At 43.0% G+C, this 20,932-nt stretch overlaps 1 protein-coding gene across 1 annotated transcript in view; it reads right to left on the bottom strand.

Annotated features, from left to right (window-relative positions):
- PRKCI (protein kinase C iota) overlaps positions 1–20,932 on the bottom strand; it is a 156,606-nt gene that overhangs the window by 50,302 nt on the left and 85,372 nt on the right. Inside the window, exons 7-8 of the mRNA XM_073626188.1 lie at positions 18,421–18,475; positions 5,168–5,226 (exon numbers count right to left, since the gene is read on the bottom strand). Of these exons, the coding sequence (XP_073482289.1) occupies positions 5,168–5,226; positions 18,421–18,475 (114 nt within the window). The remainder of the gene's footprint in view (positions 1–5,167; positions 5,227–18,420; positions 18,476–20,932) is intronic.

Here is a 20,932-nt window from a genome sequence, read left to right as displayed (position 1 = left end):
CACTCCATGACCTTAATGTGCTTCTTTTTGAGCCACTCCTTTGTTGCCATGGCGGTATGTTTTGGGTCACTGTCATGCTGGAAGACCCATCCACGACCGATCTTCAGTGCTCTGCCTGAGGGAAGAAGGTTCTCATCCAAGATTTTACAATACATGCCCCGTCCATTGGCCTTTCAATGTGGCAAAGTTGGCCTGTACCTTTAGCAGAGAAAAAGCCCCAAAGCATACGATTTCCACCTCCGTGCTTGACTGTAGTGATGGTGTTCTTTGGGTCATAGTCAGCATTTTTCTTCCTCAAAAACACAGTGAGACGAGTCAATGCCAAAAACCTCATTTTTGGTCTCATCTGGCCACAGTGCGTCCTCCCAATCCTTCTCTGAATCATTTAGATGTTCATTGGCAAACTTCAGACAGGCCTGTTCATGTGCCTTCTTGAGGAGCGGAACCTTACGGGCGCTGCAGGATTTTAATCCATGGCGGTGTATTGTGTTACCAATGGTTTGTTTGATGACTGTGGTCCTAACTGAGATCATTCACAAACTCCTCCCACGTACTTCTAGGCTGAACCCTCCCTTTTCTCATGATCATCCTAACCCAAAGAGGCAAAATCTTGCATGGAGCTCCAGACCAAGGGCAATTGATGGTTATTTTGTATTTCTTCCATTTGCGAATAATCGCTCCAACAATTGTCCCCTTCTCACCAAGCTTCTTGCTGATGGTCTTGTAGCCCATTCTAGCCTTGTGCAGGTCTACATCCTTGTCCCTGATGTCCTTTGACAGCTCTTTGGTCTTGCCCACGATGGTGAGGTTTGAACGGAAGAAAGATTCTGTGGACAGGTGTCTTTTATACACATAATGCGTTGTCATTTGGAGCACCTTCTTACATTGACAGGACTAATCTGTGGACCACATACTGTAGCCAGTCTGTGGGAGCCAGAATTATTGTTGGTTGGTAGGGGGTCAAATACTTATTTTACTCACTGAACTGCAACTCATTTTATAACATTTGTATCATGTGTTTTTTTCTGGATTTTTGGTTGATATTCTGTCTCTATCATTTAAAATACACCTATGATAAAAATGATAGACCCTTCATTTCTTTTTAAGTGGGCAAACTTACAAAATCTGCAGGGGATCAAATTATTATTTTCCTCACTGTATAGTGTGTAGTTACCTCGGTCCATAGCATCTAGTGTAGTTCCTGAACATTCTCTCCTTCCCCTGCAATCTGCATGAATCACTTCTGGCAGTATTCTCCTGACATTAGGCAATTTCCCAACTTACAGGAGTTGATTGACTCAGATGTGCATGTTTCCCAGTGAGGGTGTGTAAAAGGAGGTGTGTTCATTCCCTCCCCTCAGGTGTCAGTTTACACTCTGCTCTAGGCAATGTGAGATGTCAGATTCCCACCCCTACCTCCTGGAAGCTGAGTAATACCATCTGATCTGTGTACTTTAGAAGACTCTGGAGGATACAAATCTGCAGATAAAGATGTGAAGCATATGTGGGAAGCTGCAGATAAAGTGGTGCAGCATAAGTGGGAGGATTTGCTTCATCACTGTTTATCACCTAAAGCTAGTCACCTTAGTGGGCTTATGTGGGCAACATTAGCAGAAGGTGCCCAAAGGGTGGTGCTAAAGAGCTGAAAAGCCACGTAGTACGTCACTACGTTCGTGTTTGTTGACCGACAATTGTGTGCCGTTCGTATGCAAGACAAGTTCCTGACCAACGCCCTTTGGACAAAAGTCTGACGTTTTGTCTGCGGAAAATCCGATCGTGTGTACGAGGCTTTAGAGCGGATGATATGACGAACATGGGGAGGTAATATGGAGACTGGTAAAGTGGTCTTAAAATCCTTACTATTGGTCCTAGTGACTACTGTCTCCATATAGAAAACGATAAATCCAATATTTTAAAAATTGTCACAGGAACAGTTAAAATCTATCAGGGACAACTGTACTGGTGACAACTGTCACTCCTTTGCTTTGGAGGGTTTTCTTTTACTTCCTGATCTAGGGAAATTCCCCCGTAGGGATACAGACATACTTTGAGATGTACAGTACTGTGTAAACATTTTAGGCAGGTGTGGAAAAAAATGCAGTAAATTAAGAATGCTTTCAGAAATTGAAGTGTTAATAGTTTATATTTATCAATTAACAAAATGTAAAGTAAACAAACAGAAGAGAAGTCCAAATCAAATCAATATTTGGTGCAGACACATTGCGCCGCTCTCCAGCCCTTTGTAAACAAACTGCCTTTTTATACAGCCAAATATTTTACATTTTGACTCATCAGTCCAGAGCACCTACAGCCATTATCTGCACCTAAGATCATAATTTTTCATGTATAGGATATAGAAACAAGGCTAAGCCACTCAATTATGCAGAAAAATATAGGAACTTGGGTGTAGAAAAATGGCAACAGCTGCTCTGGGCTGATGAGTAACAATTTGTGCAGCCGAAGGTAGTTTGTTCATCGAAGGGCTGAAGAGCGGTACAATAATGAGTGTCTGCAGTCAACAGTGAAGCATGGTGGAAGTTCCTTGCAAGTTTGGGGCTTAATTTCTGCAAATGGAGTTGGAGATTTGGTCAGGATCAATGGTGTCCTCAATGCGACAGATATTTAGGCAGATATTTATTCAATGCCATATCATCAGGGAGGCTTGTTATTGGGCCCAACTGTATCCTACAGCAGGACAACGACCCCAGACATACAGTCAATGTCAAATAAAAGAATATATCCGCGCTTAGGCCAAAAGGGAAATTAGGTGTGCAGCCTACCCTGCTATGTCCCCAATAGGGGACTAGAGTGATAATAGTGCAAATATGAGGGTAAATGGCACTCCCTATGTAATGAAAGGCAGAAGACGTTTGATAACGAAACGTGCGTAAGGCGGAGTTACGCACTGACGTCATTTCCGGGTGTGATAGCGGACAGTGAGCCTGTGGAACGCAGCTGGAGCACACGCTGCAAGCGAGACACACCTCAGGTCTGAAGCTGTCTCTTCTCCCGCAGTTGTAGGACTTTGTGAGGAGTTTCCATTGTTTTTATTTTTTATTTCTTATTTTTACTTTTTTTACTGTTTTACCTTTGGAATAAAAACATTTCCTTATTTAAATACTACACTATGGGAGCCCATATCTAATTTCTTGCATGAAAACTTTACCTATACTGGATATTAGAGAGAGCATTAGGAGACGAGTATAACTGGTTGATCTGGGCTTGGAGAAGGACCTTTTGCATACACAATTCAATCCAGCTGCAGGATATACTTCAAAGGTCCATAGGAGCTGGATATCGGTTGGAAAAGTGCTGCATGATCGGTGCATCAAGCCTATATGCTATGCGTGATACCCCTGCAGGGGTTACTGGAGCTGGTGAGTGGGGACCCAAGAGGGGGAGCACTTAAAAGTCATCTGGATTTTGTTCCTGTGTATCATCACCAAGCACCTAATTATCACATAAGACTTTGGTTGAATTGATTTTTTTAAATTTCTTTTTATGTATTTTTTTGGATCTGGCACGCTAATTTTTTTGGGGTTGTTTCATATAATTTTAATTATTTTTTAATATTTTACATTTGTCTTACATTTTTAAACATTTATTTATATCTAGTTCACTTGGTAATCTAGTGAGGTTTGCAATACTAGCACTTGCACATTGATAATTTATTAGGAGTGCACCATTGGTATATGCACATTTATTAGTCACTATAGAAGCACATAGCACCTAAAAGTGAACAGGGTCTGTCGCCTTTCATTATATAGGGAGCGCCATTTGCCCTCATACTTGCACTAATACAGCCAATGTCATTAAGAACGATCTTCAGCGTAAAGAAGAACAAGAAGTCCTGGAAGTGATGGTTTGGCCCCCACATCGCCCTGATCTCAACATTATCAAGTCTGTCTGGGTACTAACATTTATAGGTAAAGTTGATCCAGGGAAAATTCGACTGCCTCTCGGGGGAACAGGAAGGAATTTTTTCCCCTGCTGTAGCAAATTGGAGCATGCTTTTCTGGTGTTTTTTGCCTTCCTCTGGATCAACTGTGGGTATAGGTTTGTGTATATGGGATTGTATTTTTATTTTTTTGGTTGAACTTGATGGACATGTGTCTTTTTTCAACGTAACTATGTCTGGAATTACATGACGAGACAGAATGATTGAAGGCAGCCTACATTCACAGAACATCTGTGGTTAGTTCTTCAAGATGTTTGGAACAACCTACCTGCAGAGTTCCTTCAAAAACTGTGTGCAAGTGTACCTAGAATAATTGAAGCCGTTTTGAAGGCAAAGAGTGGTCACATCAAATATTAATTTGATTTTCTCTTCTGTTCACTTTTTTTTACCTAATTTTATTAATTGATAAAAATAAGCTATTATCACTTCTATTTCTGAAAGCATTCTTAATTTACAGCATTTTATTTACATTTTCCTAAGACTTCTGCACGGTAATGTACATATATTTTTACTGAAAGCTTGTGAACAGAAATATATAATATAGAGTATCTTTTTCATAGTGTTAGATGGATGTGAGCTAAGCATAGATGACAAGTGCGTTACTCCTGCAGAGAATAAAATGGAGCAAGAAAACAAGTGTATGTTGTCAACAGCAACCCAATTTATGCTATAACTTTTGTATTTTACAATGGAGGGAGGGTGTTCTGACAGGACACTATGGATGGCACTGACATCCGATACATAACCCTCACTGTCACTTGTTCTTATTCCACATAGCAATATTAAACATGACATAACATTTAAAACTTTAAACAAATATTAGCATTTCTTTTGAAGGGTTTCCAAACCTTCAATTTAGCCACCAGATAAAGCTTCTCCATATAAATGTAATATATCCCATTTAACAAATGACATGGGATCATAAATGTAACAGCATGGATTAAGGGTCATCACTGTATTACAAAAGCAATTTCTTTTCTTCTTGCAATACAGCAGTGAAAGTGCAATTTCCTTTGCACGGTGTGCCATTAAGGTCTATTTCTCCTTTTTCATCTTGAGGTATGTTATAGCACTGCACAATCAACCAAGCAATGGTCAACCGTAAGCCTTAGAAAATAGAAAACTTTAATAAAAATAAAAAAAATACACACGCGGCGCAGATAAGCTGCACAATAAATCTTGAAGAACCTATCTTTTACATCAATTTACCTCTTTTTCTTCCCCATCCTGGTCCATATTATCCTGACTCCTGTGGCGAAAGGGTTGTTCTAAAAAACAGACATTCTAGGTTAGAACCTTTCATTAGTGAACTAAATGATATTTGCTGGGAAAACCCATCATAAAAAGCATTATTCTTTGCTTTGGTTTAACACTGCATTTACTATCAGGTTGCATAGCTTTGAGAGCAACTCAAACTCAAGGTGCACACACTTTCAAACCTGGTTGCTATGGTATCCCCTTACTGTCCTTGCAGAACAGTATCTATATGAATAGCTGCCATTCAGCATGATGATACCAACATGCCTAAAGCTTTGAACTCCAGTCTTGTTCAGCTGTGAGCATTACCTAGAGCGGACTACATGTAAATGCAGCCTGCCTAGGAACGCCCACTGCTCCAGACTAATATCACCCCATCAAGGCATTTTGAGATTTGCATAGCTCCTTCCAAGAACCAGCCTACAGCTTGCATCATGACTGAGGGTTCTTAAAAGGCGCACTGAGACAGGGTACCGAGATGTATTCAAGTTATGTATATCATGTAACAGAGCTGTAGGAGACCTAATCCATATGATGTGGAGATGTCCAAAACCAACTAGATATTGGAATTATGTTACTAGTACTATATCCTCAATAAATATTATTATACCACAAGACCCTTTAGTATGTTTCCTAGGCACCTTAGACGCAGAATTATTTACAGCCAACACATATATAGCAGTGTTGAGATTTTTAAACATCGCTCACAAATGAATAGCACAACAATGGCTTTCGCCCCACCAAGACAACTATGGGTTGAACAGGTGAACTCTGTTAATACACAAAAAGCTGACCTCTCTGACTTTGGAATTATGCAAAGGAATTTATGAATATTTGGCAATGTTGGTTAGCTCCCCCTCAATTAATTCTTCATAGATCACTGCAGATCTAATATTCCCTCTTGCTAGACAGGACACACCTAGAGGATAAATAGCGCACAAAATCTGGATAGTTGGTTAGAACCTCGGTTTCCAAAATGTGTGGCTGTGCTCATTAATATCTGAAGGTCTTGGTACTGTTGCCTGAATATGGTCCCAATCATCCATTCTGTTTCGTTTTGTTCAATGAAGTAGGTAGCTAAAATGCATAATGTCCTGGCATTATTGGGCCACACAATCTTGTAAAAATTCTGTATGAATCCTGAGATGACTATAACATCTTTTGAACTGTGTCCACGTAAATATGATCAATGAAAAAAAAAAAAACTTCTTTAAAAATAAAAGCTAAGTATACCACCTGACAACCCCTCACACCAACCATGATCTCCCTGCATTATATAGGGAAGCACAGAGACTCAGTGATGAGTCTAAAATAAGGTAAGTAATGAAAACAGAAAGGTTTTATTTAAAAGGGTTATTAGTATGTTAATGAGTGGGAGGAAGGAACCAGGAAATGTGGGCTTAGTCGGCACTCTTAAAGAGTGCCTATGACAGCTTCCAGCAGCTTGTATTAACCACTTCAATACCAGGCACTTAGACACCTTCCTGCCCAGGCCAATTTTAAGCTTTCAGCACTGTCGCAATTTGAATGACAATTGCGCAGTCATGCTACACTGTACCCAAACAAATTTTTTATCATTTTGTTCCCACTTTCTTTTGGTGTTATTTGATCACCTCTGAAATTTTTATTTTTTGCCCAACAAATAAAAAATGACTGAAAATTTTGAGAAAAAAAACAAGTTTTTCTTTGTTTCTGTTACATTTTTTTGGAAATAAGTACGTTTTCTTCTTCAATGACGGGCACTGATAAGGCGGCACTGATGGGCACTGATGAGGTGGCACTGATAGGCACTCGTAGGCGGCACTGATGGGTACTTATGGGTGGCACTGATGGGCACTGATAGGTGGCACTGATGGGTGGTATTGCTGGGCATCCCTGTTTTGTAAATTGCCACAGAGGTGCCAGTCAGTGCCCATTTGTGGCCACTGATTGGCAAATTTTTGGCATATTTTTTACATGTGGATGGCCATAGGGGATGTACCTGGCCATCCACATGCTGGGGGCTTCCCTGGTGGTCTAGTGTGGGCATCTGAGGGGGGGCTGCACTGATAAACAATCAGCGCAGACCCCCCCCCCCCGTCAGACGCGAGTGAGGAAAAGCCGATCAACGGCTCTTCCTGTCAACATCGTGATCAGCCGTGATTGGACACGGCTGATCACGTGGTAAAGAGCCTCCGCCGGAGGCTCTTTACTGAGATCGATGTAGCAGTGTGTCAGACTGACACACCACACTACCGATCGCCGCAATGCGCCCCCCCCCAGGGTGTCGAATGAACTGAACCACCGCCCGGCCATCATTCTGCTATAGGCCCGGACGGGAAGTGGTTAAAGAATATGTAAACGTTTGTGTTTTTTTTAAACAAACATGTCATACTTACCTCCTCTGTGCAGTTGGTTTTGCACAGAGTGGCCCAGATGCTCCCCTTCTTGGGTCCTTGGTGGCGCTCCTGCCCCACCCTCTTCTTGACTGCCCCGTAGGAGAAGCGCTCTCTTTCGGGGCACCCGTGCGGGCATGCTCCCATGTCCTGCTGCTGCATCCACTGACACAAACAGCAGGACTCGGCTCCGCCCCCTGGCTCCCATGTCATTGGATTTGATTGACAGCAGTGGGAGCCAATGGCTGCGCTGCTATCAATCTATCCAATCAGGACCCGATGCACCGGGTGCAGCGGGTGTGCTCGTCCTCGGCGCAGGAACGATCAGGCTCAGGTAAGTAAAAGGGGGCTCTGGGGGACCTGGTGCACTACAAGAGATTTTTCATCTCAATGCATAGAATGCATTGAGGTAAAAAACCACGAGGGTTTACAGCCCCTTTAACCTTTTCAGCACCCAAAGATTAGAGAATAATTAACTAAGCTTAGGCTTTAAGAATGCCAAACTTAAATATGCACTATTAAATATTTACTAAAAAATAATAGTAAAAAAAAAAAAAAAGGAATTTTGACTTGCCTGTAAATTCCATATCTTGGAGTACAGTATAAATACAGGCCAAGTATTCACAGATCCTGGGTTATAGCCTGGTACCCTCAGGTGATTAGACACTGACAAGCTTTTGAGGACACGCCGAGAGTCCTCAGTTTTATAGCAAGCAATGCAGAATTACCCAGGAATAGAAGGGAGTGTGGTCCGTGTCCTGTTCTCCAAGATGTTGAAAATTTACAAGTAATAATTCCTTTTATCTTAATTCTACAGTGAAAGTCACAGGCTTCGTAGACCCTGGGACATTCACAAAGCAATGAATGAAAAGGGTGGGCAACAAATAGGCAAATAGACCTGTGGCATCAGGCCCAACAGAACCTTGCACCCAAAAGCTGCACCCGCAGAAGAATGGACTTGGTAGAACTTTGAAAAGGTATAAACAAAGGACCAAGTGGTCCTTTAAAAGCTGGGCAACAGAAGATTGGTGCCAAAATACCCAGGAAATACCCACTGAACTGGTGAGTGAGTGTGTAAAACCTCAGGAGTTTTGTGCTTTAGGATGTAAGCTCTGGCAATTTGTTGTCTTATCAATCTACAATGGTAGAAGCAGGATGTTTGAGAGGTCCTGAGCGTAGGACAAATAGAGTCTATCTTCATGGTAGAAGCTGTTGCTTTGAGACTTGTGGTTCTAACTACATCTGGTAAGTAAAGAGCAATTTCCTTTGGGAGCTTTGGCGTAAGGCACAAAGATGGAAGGACGTGGTCTTCACTGAGACGGAAGATCAATATCACCTTATAAGGAAAACTAGGTCTTATGCCGTGTACACACAACCGGTTTTGTCGTCGGAATAAACTCCAAAGGTTCCTCCGACGGAATTCCGCTCAAGCTGTCTTGCATACACATGGTCACACCAAAGTCCGACCGTCCAGAACGAGGTGACGTACAACATGTACGATGGGGCTATAAAAAGGAAGTTCAATAGCCAGTAGCTTCCGTCTCCTACTTGCTTCAGAGCATGCGTAGTTTTTGGTACGTCGGAACAGCATACAGACAAGCGGGTTTCCCAATAGTAATTAGTTCCGACGGAAAAATTTAGAACATGTTCTCTATCTAAGTCCATCTGAATTTTCGACAGAAAAAGTCTGATGGGGCATACACACGATCATAATATACGATGAAAAGCTCCCATCGGACTCTTTCTGTAGGAAATTCCGTTCATGTGTACGCGGCATTAGGGGCAATAATAGCAGCTGGCAACAATCAAATGTCAAAATCTGACATACTGGTTGTATCCAATCAGCCTGCCCATAGATGGTTTGAATCTTGGCCGGTCCCTGCTGAACCAACCAAGGTTTGAACAATCTATGGCTGGCTTAAGGGGCCCGATCGGAGCTACAACTTGAATAAAGGTTTTGACAGGGCAGAGCAAATCCAGAAGCCTTTGAACTGCATAGGGCCAAGTTCTGGTCAAGTCCTGAGTGTACAAAGGCCAGAATGCAAAAAACAGTGTAATCTCTAGGATTAAAGTCCCAGTGTTCACACCAGACAAAGAAGGATTTCCAGGTATGATAGATCTTTCTGGAAGTGACTTTTCTTGCTTTAATCAAGTAGGAGTGATAGACTCGGAGTCTGTCTTTTAAGGCTTCAACAGCCATGCTTTTAAAAACAGTGACTGAGAAGCAAGATGAAATATAGGGCCCTGAGACAGCAGATCTGGCCTGTTGGGGAGAGGTCAGGAGTCGTCTCCTAGTAGTCCGAGTATCTCTTCTCTTGGGCCAGTTTGGTGCAATGAGAATCACTCGTTTTTTCTTTCGCTCCATTTTGTGGAGAAGGTGAGGGAGAATTCACATTGAAGGGAAGGCACAGATCAGCCTGAACTGGGACAAGGGAATTATCAAAACATCTGATGCCAATGGTAGGACACTTGGTCCGGGACACAAAAATAGGCGTAACTTGTTGAATCTGGAGGCCAGGATATCCACATATAGGTTCCCCCATTCCTGACAAATCAGGTTGAAAATGTCAGAATGAAAGACTCATTCCCCTTGGTCCAGGTAGTGATGGCTGAGGTAATCCACCTCTCAGTTGTCCACAGCAAAGATCCCTGTGTTTCTCCATCTATGAGATGCTCTGGCTAGCTTTCTTCAAGGCTGCACGACTGCTTGTGACCCTTCGGTGACAGATATAGGCTACAGCTGTGGCATTATTGGATTACACCCTGCTTAGGTGTCCTTGCAAAGGGGGGGGGGGGGTTAGTGGTCCAAAGTGATCCTTAGCCTTGAGCTCTGAGCTCCAAGATGTTGATGGGGAGCTGAACTGTGAGGAATTGGAACACTCCTCCCCAGCCTGAAAGACTGGCATCTCTCATTATCACTTTCAAACAATGCGGAAGGAACAACATTCCCATCATTAAGACTGGTCTGCAGATCTCCCAAGCAAGGAAATTCCTTACTTGGCTTGACAGGAGCATGACTAGGTCGAGAGAAGGAGCATGCTTGTTCCCTGCCAACAAGATGATGTGTTAGTGAGGTCTTAAATGAAATTTGACAAATGGAACAGCCTTGTCAGAGGCCACAATGAGACCCAGAATTCTCAGAGAATCTCAGAGGGACGTCTCTTTGATCGCAAGTCCCAAGCATGAATTCTAAGAGAATTTTCTTCTCTGGACTGTGTCTAGAATCAGGCCCAAGTATTCCAGGCAAAGATTGGAGAGCAGATTATTGGAAGTTGATCACCAAACCGAAAGCCTGATGCATCTGAATTGTCCTGTGGACATTTGCAGACAGCTGGAGGGAGGGGGAGTCCTTCAGAAGAAGGTCATCTAAAATAACCTGTGACTTTGATGCCCTGAGTTCTTGGAAAGGCATAAAGTGTGAGGATCTTGGGAACAGAGGATAGGCCAAATGGCAGTGTAACAAACGGAAAGTGATGGTCTCCTACTGCAAAGTGTAGAAATTGCCGATGAGGTGGATAAATGGGCATATGCAGAAAGGCTTTTTGGATATCTATAGAGGTCAAGTATTTCCCTTGTCACAGAGAGGCAAAAACTGACTTGCAGATTCTAGGCAACATTTTGGAATTTGAAGGTACTTGCTTAGGGTTTTAGTACTGTGAATCGTCCTCTTGTAGGAGGTACCGGCACAACTAATCTCTGGGGCAAGAGATCATTTAAGGCATTCTGCAAATCTGACCGTCCTTGGGCAGATTTTGGCTGATTTTAGAGTAGAAAATGGTGAGGGGGGCAGAGTTTTGAACTTAATTGTGTACCCCTGTGAAACCACCAATTGAACCCACAGGTCTGGGAACTGTACCAGGTGTCCCCCCCATTCTTAGGAATGAGGCCTCCCTTCATTAGAAAGAGGGTTTTGGGGAAGACTTGGTGGGCTTTGTGGGCCAAGTCTTGCTAATAAAGGAAGGGCTGAACTTAGGCTTAAAATTTGGAGCCTGGGTAGAGTGATGAGGTGCTCTGTGTTCTGAGGAGGTAGAGGGTCCTGTAGAAAGAGGGGTTTTGGAACGTTCCACTGTGGAAGAACCACCTTTCCTCATGTAACATCTTTGATGACTTTATCAAGTGTCACACCAAAGAGAAGGCCTTCTTTCAAAGGGCAAATGTGTGAGATGTCTTTTAAAGCCAACTTCAGCTGACCAGGCTTTGAGGCACAGCCTTCGGCGCAAGGAAATCACAGCCATTCGGAAAATTGTGTCATAACTTTTTCTGGAGCATAAACATAAAAGAGCAGGGCAGAAGATAATTGCTTAAAGAGGAGGGCCCATCAAAAAAAGTCAGCAGCTACAAATACTGCAGCTGCTGACTCTTAATTGGACACTTACCTGTCCCAGGGTCCAGCGATGCAGGGGATCGAAGCCCCGCTCGTCTCCCCCTCCGTTCAGCGGTGCCGGCATTGCAACTGTGGGTGCCGGACTGTGGCTTCACAGCCTGGCACCCACTGTGCGCATGCGCGAGCGGCGCCGCGCACCGTGATTGGCCGCTCAGTCACCTGGGACCTGTAATGGGTCCCAGATGATTGACAGGAGGGAGGGAGCAGAGCCGAGCCCTTCCTGTGCTGAGGGGGAAGTGATGTCACCAGCCCAGGCACTGGAAGAGGCAGACTACGAGGGACCCCCTAGCAACAGGCATTTAGGGGTGAGTAAAAAAAAAAAAAAATTTCCAAATTTTTTTTTTTATATTTTATTTTTTTTTTAGGCACAGTCATGAATTTTTTTTTTTTAGGGTGGAACACCACTTTAAAGTACATTCCAGAATTCAGGTTAATGTTGGTTGTTCATTGCCCTAGTCCAGTAATCTGCCCTAGCCAGTAATCAGTAAAATGTCTTTTTTGATTTAGCAGGTCTTTTTGTACACAAACAAAGATTTGGGGGGCACAACCTAAAAGATGCATTAAAGATGGTACAGCCAAAAGACCATACAAACAGAACAAAATATTACAGCGCACACATTCGAAAAATGACATTTAACTTCTGCGAGGCTATTTAAAACACCTGAACATTTAAAAAAAATATGGGGATTTGGTCACACCATATGGCTATATGGTGCCTAAAGTGATTGTAAAGGATCGTTTTTTACTTTTTTAAAATAACAAACATATCATACTTACCTCCACTGTGCAGCTCGTTTTGCACAGGGACCCTGATAATGCTCTTCTGGGGTCCCCCGGCGGCTCCTCCCCACATCAGATAACTCCCTAGGAGAAGCGCTCTCCCAAGGGGGTTACCTTGTGGGTGCGCTCGAGTCCAGCATTTGCATCCACAGACACGAATGCCGGACTCGGACCCAGCACCATTGGATTTGATTGACAGCAGCGGGAGCCAATGGCTGCGCGGCTATCAATCTATCCAATCAAGAGCCGGGACCCCGTGGAGAGAGGGACAGCGCTTCCCCACCAAGGAGATGAAGGGGCTCAGGTAAGTAAAACGAGGGGGGCGGTGACTGCGAGGTGTTTTTTCACCTTAATACATCCTAAGCCCTTTTAAACCCGCGTCAAAGTACCCCATTATCAGTGGGTCCTACGCTATCCATAGAATGGAAGATCCTGCTTCTCTGAACCATGGGAGAAATACACTCCCCTATATGTGAGAACTAAAGGACTCCTCCTATAACACAGGTGGACACTAATAAGAGGCAATGATGAGGGAGTGGGGTGCTCTAGCCCAAAGGATCTTCCATTCTATGGATAGCATAGGACCCACTGATAATGGGGTACGCTGATGCAGTAAGTGAGCTTAAGCACCATATAGCCATATGGTGTGACCAAATCCCCATATTTTTTTAAAACGTTTAGGTGTTTTAAATAGCCTTGCAGGAGTTAAATGCTTTTTTGCATGTGTGCGCTGTAATATTTTGTTCTCTTTGTACACAAAGGGACATGGGAGATTCAAGTGTGACAATGCCAAGGCTTTAGCCCACAACAGAAGTGAGGATGTCCACATTAACAAGCATAGTTTGAAGACATAACATCAGATGCATAGAAGCCTGGCACTGAGAAATCTTCTGATGTCTCCTCTGTTTCCGGGTCCTCTTCCTTCCCTTCTAAGTCTGCCCCATCTAGATTGGGCATATCAGCATCCAAATGAAGTAGAGATGGAGGAGCACGAGAAGGAGCCTAGAGTTTTTGTTGAGCCCTGGACAGTGATGGTTGTATTAAAGCCATTGGTTGTCTGATGAATTCTGATGAACTGCAAAAGTGTCTGCCTTAGTCAGAAAGGCTGCTAGTTGTGTGTCCGTGAAAGAGTTAAAATTGGATGCAGAGACCGGTGTAAAAATCAGGTTCTGCTCCACTGAAAGAGAAGCCTTATCACTTTGAGACTGCAAGACTTTGGTAGAGCTAATGTTCCCCTGAGTTTCTACTGTGGCACTCATTTGCCTGGTTTCTACCATTGCTATTGGTGAAGGTGATCTTCTATGGGGTACTCACGTAGTAGGGTGCGGAAATAGGGCAAGCATGTCTGAGAAGTAATAAGCAGCAACTCAGGTGCTAGACCGTTCTGTAGCAAAATCCTTGCGGTGAAAGTTCAGCGGGAATAGCCTGATTATCTTAGGAGGGGGTGCTGATAAGTATTGAGCCTTGCCCAGAAAAAAAAAATATCTAGAAAGCTGTAAATTTCAGGGTGTACTGGCCATTTTGACTATATTCAATGGTGCAAAAATTAACTACCTATGATTTTAACTTCTTTCTTTTTCAGGTCCAAAGTGAACATGGCAGCACCTCCAGAAAAATTCAATGTGGAAGAGCATATGACCATAATCAAGTTCCTGTTTCTCAAGGGAAAGGTACGAAGCAGGTCCATGATGAAAAGTCACAAACTTTGGGAGACCGTGGCCCTTCATATTTAACAGTTAAACGTTGGATTGTCAGTTTTAAAACTGGCCATTTCGGTGTTGAAAGTGAGAAACCCAGTGGAAGGCCTGTTTCTGTCTCTGTGCCTGCAAATGTGAAAGCCATCCATGACGTAATAATGGAGGACCGCCAAATATCAGCCAAAAGTATTGCTACATATCTGGGAAAACTTTTGCAGAAACAGGCCTTTTCACTGGGTTTCTCACTTTCAACACCGAAATGGCCAGTTTTAAAATTGACAACCCAACGTTTAACTATTGCATATGAAGGGCCACTGTCTCCCAAAGTTTGTGACATTTCAACATGGATCTGCTTCGCACCTTTCCCTTGGAGAAACAGGAACTTGATTATGGTCATATGCTCTTCCACATCGAATTTTTCTGGAGGTGCTGCCACTTTGGACCTGAAAAAGAAAGATACGTTAAAATCATAGGTAGTTGATTTTTGCACCATTGAATATAGACAAATTGGCCAGTACACTCTGCAATTTACAGATTCCTAGATCCATTTTTTCTGTGTAAGGCTCAATACTTATCAGCACCCCCTTGTATAAAGAGCTCTAGGCGGAAGTGGCAGGAAGTGTGTGATCTGTGGTGTGATGCAACATCTGGTCATCCACCTGAGACTACGCTCTGAGCGTTTGCATTTTAGTGTCAAGATTGAAAAGTTTACTCTGTAAATGTGAATTCCAAACATAGCCCGTTTCTTACAGTAATGGTCAGAGATACAAGATGACCCCATTTTATCTCTCCACGTCGCAAGTTCCTGTGTAGGGTCCAGGCTTCCGCCATCTCAGTCGGCGTATACCCCAAGGGATGCTTAGGGTCTGGGTTCTGCAAGGATGGACCCCAGCCCTAAAGCTGTACAGCACTTTGCAGCTAATTACACATCACATTACTGACATCACATTACTGGCATTACTGGGGTTTGCGTACAGTTCCCAAGGATTCATCGAGGTTGCACCAATCCAGATGCACTGCTTCTATTGTTGTATTAGAAGATATTGAAGCAGTGTTCATTTCTTAATATTTAATGTTGGTAATCTATTCAGGTAATATGTGCAATGGTATTACAGTCAACAGAGTTTACAGTTTTATGGCTTTTTTATATTTTAGAGTTGCACTTTTTTCTGTCAAAAAGCAATATTTATGTTTGTTTTTGAAACTTGGTTTTTATAAGATGTAATTTATAAAGATGTTATTTATCACAACGGCTAAATCTGTGTTTGTAGTGCACGTTCAAACCTTAATACCATGAATAACAACATGTTATTAGATTTTTACTGCAGGAGTACATAATGAGTTTGGCAATTCTAGAGAAATGCTTAAATAATACATTACAATGTAAAGTGGTTGTAAAGTCAGAAGGTTTTTTATCTTAATTAATTCTATGCATTAAGATAAAAAACCTTCTGTGTGCAGCAGCCGCCCCAGCACCACCCAATACTTACCTGAGCCCCATCTCTCTCCAGCGATGTCCACGAGTGCCTCAGCTGTCTAGCACTCTCCTCCTTATTGGCTGAGACACAGCAGCGGCGCCATGGGCTCCCGCTGCTGTCAATCAAAGTCAGTTAGCCAATCAGGAGAGAGAGGGGGTGGGGCCGAACCAGGGCTCTGTGTCTGAAGAGACACAGGGAGCTATGACTTGGCTCAGGTGCCCCCCATAGCAAGCTGCATGTTTGTTATTTTTGTAGCAAAAGAAAAACAAGACTTTACCATCACTATACCTAAACCCATTAGATTTTAGTTGACCAAAATGTACTGGAGATTTTAGTCAAGTAAAGTAAGATAAACAATTCAGATGTCAAAAACATAACTAAAACGCCATTTTAGTCAAAAGACTATGACTAAAACTAAATGGAAATTTGACATCAAAATTAACACTGTGGTGAAGAGCTGATTGAAGATTAATTGGAGAACCCAAAGAGAATTACATAAACTAGTTAAAGGATAAGTTCACCTTTTGAAAAAAAATAAATGCAAACTTTTTTACAGGTAAAAAATGTGCATTTTTTTTTCTTTTCTAGGAGCATTGCACCCACAATGCAATGTCAGGCTCCTGCAGATTGTCTGACTATACCTCCGATAAAAGCAGGCAGTTTATTTAGAGCAGGAATTTCCATAAATTACAAGAGCGCTCACCAGAGCCCTCGTAGTTCAACAAGAATTACAAGTCAGCCGCAATAGCTGACAGGACTTGTAATCTACTAATTCTCAGGAAACTGTGAATGAATGACAATGCAATGTGGGTGGAGCACCGTTTTTAAATTGTGACAGTGGGTTCAGGGAGAGGATCCCCCACTGTCACAGAGAGGGGGGATCGGGGGTGCATGCTAAAAATTTTACACCCTAAATACGGATGTAACATATTCCAAAAAGGTTAACTTAGCCCTTAAAGTGATTGTAAAGTCTCGTTTTAACATGTTATACTTACCTGCCCTCTGCAGTGGATTTGCACTGGGCAGCCCAGATCCTCCACTTCTCGGGTTCCTCTTCGGCTCTCCTGGCTCCTCCCTCTTGTCGAGTGCCCCCACAGCAAGCAGCTTGCTATGGGGGCACCCGAGCTGAGTCACAGCTTCCTGTGTCCATTCAAACATGGAGCTGTGGCCCAGCCCCCTCTCTTTCCTGATTGGCTGACTTTGATTGACAGCAGCGGGAGCCGATGGCGCTATTGTCTTGAGTGTCTTGGGTGGCCGAGATACTTATGGACATCACTGGACAGAGATGGGGCTCTGGTAAGTATTAGGGGGTGCTGGGGCGGCTGCTGCACACAGAAGGCTTTTTATCTTATTGCATAGAATGCATTCAGATAAAAGACCTTCTGATTTTAACTCCTTTAAGCTTCTCTCATAAGGGAGAAGAGGCCCAACACCTGAATGGGGCAAGGTTATAGGGAGGATCCCTCCTCAAAAGCTTGCCAGTGTCCAAACACTTGAAGGTACCAGCCTATAAAGCCATGCTCTATAAATCCTCAACAAATTTCCATTGCCCCCACCTATAACTGGCCTTTGCAGTAAGGAGCACATGGAAGTGTGTCACATGTCAAACAAAACCGACGGTGTCGCCCTTCCATGTGCTCCTTGCTGCAAGGGCCCGTTATAGGTGGGAGCAGTGGCCATTTGTACTGTTGGAATACTGTTGAGGGGACGCACTGGACACTATTGTTGCCATTGTGCTATATGCTGGGTGTCCAGTGTGCCCCTGTGCCTTTAAGGAGGGCTGGGCTCCCTTCAAGTTCACCTGTCCTTTGCCTATCCATTATATTGCATGTGCTTCTACTATGGAGGCTCTCAAAACTTTGCATTAGGACTGTAGATAATACTGGAGTGCCGTGAAGAGGCTCTGCAGCTTACGCATGTATTTGCAAATGTGTGCAAACGAAACCCCTGTTTTTAACGCATATTGTTAGACAGGACAATTTGGTTGGTTGCAGGCTGATCAGTAAGTTGAGCTCGGGATTTTCTTTGGTTTTATTCTATAAAATACTCAGTCTGTGTCCTGTACAGCATGATTACCATAATACATGTGTTTTAGTTCCTTATGCTGGCCCATACACAAGGGTTTTTTTTTTTTTTTTGTTCAATCAGTGGATTGAATTAAAGAAAATGACTTGATTCCCCCATTCACAAATTCGATGTGGATATGGGAATCCCTCCCACTGAGCTATTGTATTCTGACAGTGGGGAGACTTCCCGCCATCTACGCTGATTAGCACCGCCGGCTATAGGAAGAGAGAAAAAATTTCTAGCAGGCTTGTTGTACACAAGTCGATCAATAGATCGACCTGCCCACACATGAACTCCCTGAACTTCGATCCATGTATGGCCGGCTTTAGTCCTGTCCATAAAACATACAGAAAAACTCAAATTCATTATGCATTGTGAACATTTTAAGTGCTTAGTCTACCCAAATTACGGCCGAATATATTACCTTGCTCCTGATGTTCTGGATGTACAGGTGGTGGATCGATTGGAATGATTGGCTCCTGCAAGTAATAAAACGGCATCTGACATTCTGCAAATATATACTTTCTTCATTTAGACTTAAAGAACAGTAATATTTACCCACACTAACTAGACATTTGAGTAAATTGTTAATCCACACACCCGACTATACAGAACAGTTCTACAGCATATAAAATCCAGAATGCCCCTAATGAAACAACTTCATATATACATTACAGCTTTGTTCACATTAATATGACAAATTATTCACATACAAATAACATGGTTTGTAGTAGTTCCCACTATAACAAATAACTGCTGGATTGACCTACAAATAAACAATTAATTCAAATGGTTGTCTGTGAAAGCCTCTTATGTGGGCTAAACAAACAAGGATCCATCAGTGAAATTGGCTAGTGAATATTTTATGAAAGCACCAAGCATAAAATTACCAATAAGCAAGGTATTAGCTTGTAATATCAGCAGAGCTAAATTAAAGCAATTATGGGCCCTGGATGGTGCTCAGGGCATAAGCTTCAACTCTCTGCATTATTTCTGTGTGATCACCATCTAAAATAATCATATTCCTTAATTTACTTCATTGTATACAAAGTATAAATGTAATTGAAGTTTTGCTTTGGGCAATTGCAAGGTATTCTAGGTTCACTGAACATAAAACAAAACCTCCCACCAATCTTCTCTTCTTCCCTCTTCTTTCTTAATGACGACGGCCAATATCATGTTGGCCATTCTGGAACTGGCAACACCTAGCCAATTACTGAATGCAAAGTTCCATAGGCCAAATGCTGCAGAATAATGACCACCATTGAGAGAAAGAGAGAAGACAAGCTCAGGTGTTGCCAGTGCCGAAGAGCCTGTGTGATGCAGGCTATGAACATCATTTATATCTCTGCATTTTAGTGGAGTGAATTAACATACTCTGCTGGCTAAATCCTTGGTGTGGTTTTCTGCAAAATGCACCTTGCACTGTTATGGGCCGTACACACGATAGGATTTTCCGCCAACAAATGTTCGATGTGAGCTTGTTGTCAGAAAGTCCGACCGTGTATATGCTCCATGGAACATTTGTTGTCGGAATTTCCGCCAACAAATGTTTGAGAGCAGGCTCTCAAATTTTACAACAACAAGACTTGTTGGAAATTCCGATCGTGTGTACACAATTACGACGCACAAAAGTCCGCGCATGCTCGGAATCAAGCAGAAGAGCCGCACTGGCTACTGAACTTCATTTTTCTCGGTTCGTTGTATGTGTTGTACGTCACTGCATTCTTGACGTTCGGAATTTCCGACAACATTTGTGTGAACGTGTGTATGCAAGACAAGTTTGAGCCAACATCCTTCAGAAAAAAAATCCATGGTTTTGTTGTCGGAAAATCCTATCGTGTGGACATAGCATTACTGTGCCAAAAATAAAACACAGGTATGAGAATCCATCCTTCGGCCTGGTTTTTAAGTGATCAAACTGCTCGCTATCCAGCACTGGATACAGGGAAAAGAGGACCACACAAAATATACTGTAGTACCATCAAGTACTGTGATCTGTCAGCTTAGCTTCATTGATACTGGAAGGCTCAGAATACAAAGATCCAGTGCAGCCTGCCTCAAACACATAGCCAGGGATACGCAAATCATATTGCCCAAAGCCCAGGACATGCAGTTCCGGGCACCAAGCAGGTGTGTTTTTTTTAAGGGCAAGCAGCAGGGTTTATTTTTTTTTGTTTGCCCCTTAAGTCGCCATAAAGCCCTTTTCGTTTTTAAAAGCCCCAGACATTCCTTGACAATCTGATGACAATCTGATGAACAAGTAGATTGTCATGAGGAATAAGTAGATTAGGACCCTAATTTAGTCCCTTGGACAAGTAGTTTATAAAAAAAAATTCCACACCCCTGACTTAGTCCAGGACACATAGAGCCGGGGTAAGAGAAGTCTTGCCCTACACAGATCGGGAATATCCCTGTACACAGTCATACTGATACCGAGGCACCAGTCCCCAGAACCTGTTCACTACAGTGATGGTGCAAACTTCCCCTCCATAGAGCTTGCAGCCTTTTCATAACAGCTTTGGGACTTGCAGACTTTTCCTCTCCTCCAGGAATGTGTACAGCCCCTGGATACTGGGTACACCCAATGCAGACTAAGCCATTCTTTGCCACCTGTAGCTGAACACCACATGTAGCTGGACACCAATCAACCAGCCCTGCCGCTGATAGCCTGCTCAACTCAGCTGTCCATCAAGGGGAGGAGCTCACCTCTGCTAGGGACTCATCATTCTCTTTCAGCCTGGCTGTGCAGGTACTGTGACATCACTAGCCTTGTCGGGCACAGTCCTGGCCGCTATAGAGTTTTTTTTTTTTTCAATCACCGTGGCAACCAGTCACAACACTGCATTTGTATGTGTAACTTCCGGTCGGAACACTGCATTCGGAAGTGTAACGTCCGCCTGTGCATGGATGTGGGATGTTCCGAGCGCTTGCTA

This window comes from Aquarana catesbeiana, linkage group LG04, assembly GCF_042186555.1.
Source record: "Aquarana catesbeiana isolate 2022-GZ linkage group LG04, ASM4218655v1, whole genome shotgun sequence".
Taxonomy (NCBI): Eukaryota; Metazoa; Chordata; class Amphibia; order Anura; family Ranidae; genus Aquarana; species Aquarana catesbeiana.
The sequence above is the reverse complement of the archived record's forward strand: the minus strand, read 5'-3'. Positions and strand labels throughout refer to the sequence as shown.